A 3,380-nucleotide genomic window follows, 5' to 3' on the forward strand; every position below is an offset into this window, starting at 1 on the left:
GGGGGGCGGGGACTGCGGGGGACAAAGGGGAGGACGGGGAGGGGGGGAAGGGGCCATAAAGCCCGTCCAGGGGCTGCTCCCAGCCCGTCCCACCTGCCCCTCAGCACTGCCAGGGATGGGGCAGCCGCAGCTTCCCTGGGCACCCTGGGCCAGGGTCTCACCACCCTCATGGGGAAGAATTTCTTCTTAATATTGTTAGAAATGAAATGTGGTGTTGGTTTTTGCATTCTAGTGTTAGAAACATAATGTCGTGTTTGGTTTCTATCTATCTATCTATCTATCTATCTATCTATCTATCTATCTATCTATCTATCTATCTATCTATCTATCTATCTATCTATCTATCTATCTATCTATCTATCTATCTATCTATCTATCTATCTATCTATCTATCTATCTATCTATCTATCTATCTATCTATCTATCTATCTATCTATCTATCTATCTCTCTACCTACCTATCTATCTCTCTACCTACCTATCTATCTCTCTACCTACCTATCTATCTCTCTACCTACCTATCTATCTCTCTACCTACCTATCTATCTCTCTACCTACCTATCTATCTCTCTACCTACCTATCTATCTCTCTACCTACCTATCTATCTCTCTACCTACCTATCTATCTCTCTACCTACCTATCTATCTCTCTACCTACCTATCTATCTCTCTACCTACCTATCTATCTCTCTACCTACCTATCTATCTCTCTACCTACCTATCTATCTCTCTACCTACCTATCTATCTCTCTACCTACCTATCTATCTCTCTACCTATCTATCTATCTATCTATCTATCTCTATCCTAGTGTTAGAAATGTCTCGTTTGTTTGAGACCCGTGAGGTCTCTGACACCAGGAGGGTTTAAATCTATAGTTTGTTGGAGACCCGTGAGGTCTCTGACACCAGGAGGGTTTAAATCCATAGTTTGTTTGAGACCCGTGAGGTCTCTGCACGTCCCAAGGACACCAGGAGGGGTTTGCGGCCCCAGGAGCTGAGGGAGTGAATTGGGCTCCACCTGGGGATCCCAGCACGGAGCAGGATTGATGGCCCAAGGTCAGAGCCAACAAAGCCCCTTCTGTCCTGCTGCTCAGGGCAGGTGACACCAGTGGGTTTGTTAACTGGGGAGGCAGCCAAGGGGGCAAGAAAGGTCAGAATTTTACCTGAAGAGGTAAAAAGTGACCTGCTAGGATGGGATGTGTGAGCAGGGGCGGGAAACTGACAGGGTCATGGGGAGCGTGGGAGGGGCTGTGAGCCCTGGAGTGCCCAGGGAGTGGGGACACGGGAGGGGACTTTGGGAATAGGGAATAGAAACCTTATTCACCTGCCTATGGGTGTGCCTGCTTGTTTAGGTCACCCATTCCTGCAGGAATGTGAATAAACTGTGCTTTGTTGGAGGATCCGTGTGGGCCTGTTCATTGGTGCCACAAACGTTTGTCACAATATCTAGTCTGAAACTTCCCTCTTCCCGTTGAAAACCGTGGCCCCTGGTGCTACTGCTGCTGAAAGGTCTGTCCCCATCTTACAGGCCCCTCTGAGTTACTGGAAGGCCACACTAAGGCCTCCCCAGGACACCCCAACTCAGCCCGTCTGCAGAGCTGCTCCAACCCCCCCATCAGCTCCACATCCCCCCTGTGCTGGGGACCCCAGAGCTGGGCCCAGCAGGACGTGGCCTGGCCCTGACGCAGCCCCGGGGGGCACAGGGGGAGAGGGGCTGCGGGGACTCACCTCGCTCTGCTCCCGGGCAGGGCTGCCTGGCGAAGCTCATGGCAGCAGAAGGGTCATCAGAGAGGCCCAGATCCCCCTGTGACACCAGACGTGGCTGCGCTGGGCGTGCACAGGACAGGCTGCAGGTGCCCACGTGTCGCCCAGCACAGTCACTCGCACTGGAATTAGTTGAATATGTGAATAATGTGAATATGTGAATATTATGGTTCTTTTTTTTAAGATGTCTACTCAAAAAAGACCTGGGGCAGTGTTAAATCACCCAGCACGCAAACCTTTGAAGGAGCTGCCTGGTGGAGATGCGTGTTCCCAGGGGCAGGGAAACAAAGCTTGAGCTTTGTCTTACTTCTCAGACCACAGGTGTGTCTGGACTAATTTTTGGGAATGGGAAGTGAGAGTTCCTGGTAAAATCATTCAGTTTAAAGTCTGTGAAACGGCAGGAAAAGCCAGAAAAGATCCAGATGTGAAGCAGTTTTCAAGAGTAGGAGTCATGTTGCAGGTGCTCTCCCCATCCTTCCACGTGCTGTAGGTGACATTCAGAGACACAGAACAGCACATCTGGAAGTGGTTTTCATCTCTGTGTCTCAAGTAACCAATGGTTTAGCCATTGTACTACCCGGGATGGCTGAAGCAGGAGGCACAAGAAGAGCAACTGGTGCCACCATGGCTTGGCCAAGCTCTGTGGGGCTGAACCATCCATGGCTGTGAAGCACAGAGTGGTGAGAGGGCCCCGTAAGGTCCCACAGTGTTTCATCCTCCCAAAGGAGGGCTTGGAGCTTCTCCCATGAGAGGAGTCACCTGCTACCAACAGTGCCCAACAGAAGCAAAGCAACAGGAAACACCAGCCACGTTGTCAGAAGAGGTAATAAATACATCCATTCATGGAGAACAATGCAGCAGTGCAATGTTTTATTGAAAAAAACCAAATAAAATAATAATAATCTCACTTGATACCTCAGAAGACTGCATCGCAACATTGGGGGGGCAGAGAGGGGGGCAGCCCCACAGCCCCATCCCCTCCCAGCCCGGGGGTCCCCCCAGATGCAAACAGCTCCTGTGAGGAGAGGAGAGGTTTGCCCAGGCCAGCTGAATGCCCTGTTCCTGCCACCGTGTGTCTCCTGGTCACCTCCCAGCTCCCTGGGGGCACAGGCCCTGCTGTTCACCTGCTTTCTTTCCAAGTTTGTTTTCTCTAAAAACAAACAAATAACCCCCCCAACAAACAAACAAAAAAAAGCCACCCCACCTCTTTGCCCTTTTTTGAAGAGTCCAACGTGCGAATATAGTGCAAGAGGGCTTGGTACAAGTGAGCATTACCAGCATGCCGTGGGGGGACACTCCTCCCCTGCAAACACATCTTCCAAGGGTTAAAAGAACATTGTATCTCCAGAGAGAAGCAGTTGTGGGTCACCATGAAACAGCTTTCAAACCAACCCACTTAAAAAAAACAAGGTCAGGGAAAGTTTCTAAAACAATCAAATACATTCACTTTAAAAAAAAAGGAAACAAACAGAAAAAAAAAACAAAACAAAACAAGAAAAAAAAACCAAAACAACATTTAAGAACAAGACCTGTTGAGATGGCCCCTTTTCCCCCCGCCCTCCCTCGCCCTGCACACACGTATATGCTGCAACTACAAGCTGCTCCCGGGCAGGAGGC

General features: G+C 49.9%; 1 protein-coding gene across 1 annotated transcript in view; it reads right to left on the minus strand.

The window, feature by feature from the left end:
* The window catches only part of PPIB (peptidylprolyl isomerase B (cyclophilin B)), a 3,791-nt gene extending 2,024 nt beyond the window's left edge, over positions 1-1,767 (minus strand). The window contains exon 1 of the mRNA XM_010005941.1: positions 1,728-1,767. Coding sequence (XP_010004243.1) covers positions 1,728-1,767 — 40 coding nt within the window. The remainder of the gene's footprint in view (positions 1-1,727) is intronic.
* Between the last annotated feature and the right edge of the window lie 1,613 nt (positions 1,768-3,380).

The sequence above is a fragment of the Chaetura pelagica genome, unplaced genomic scaffold (assembly GCF_000747805.2).
Source record: "Chaetura pelagica isolate M959 unplaced genomic scaffold, ChaPel_1.0 scaffold369, whole genome shotgun sequence".
Classification (NCBI taxonomy): Eukaryota; Metazoa; Chordata; class Aves; order Apodiformes; family Apodidae; genus Chaetura; species Chaetura pelagica.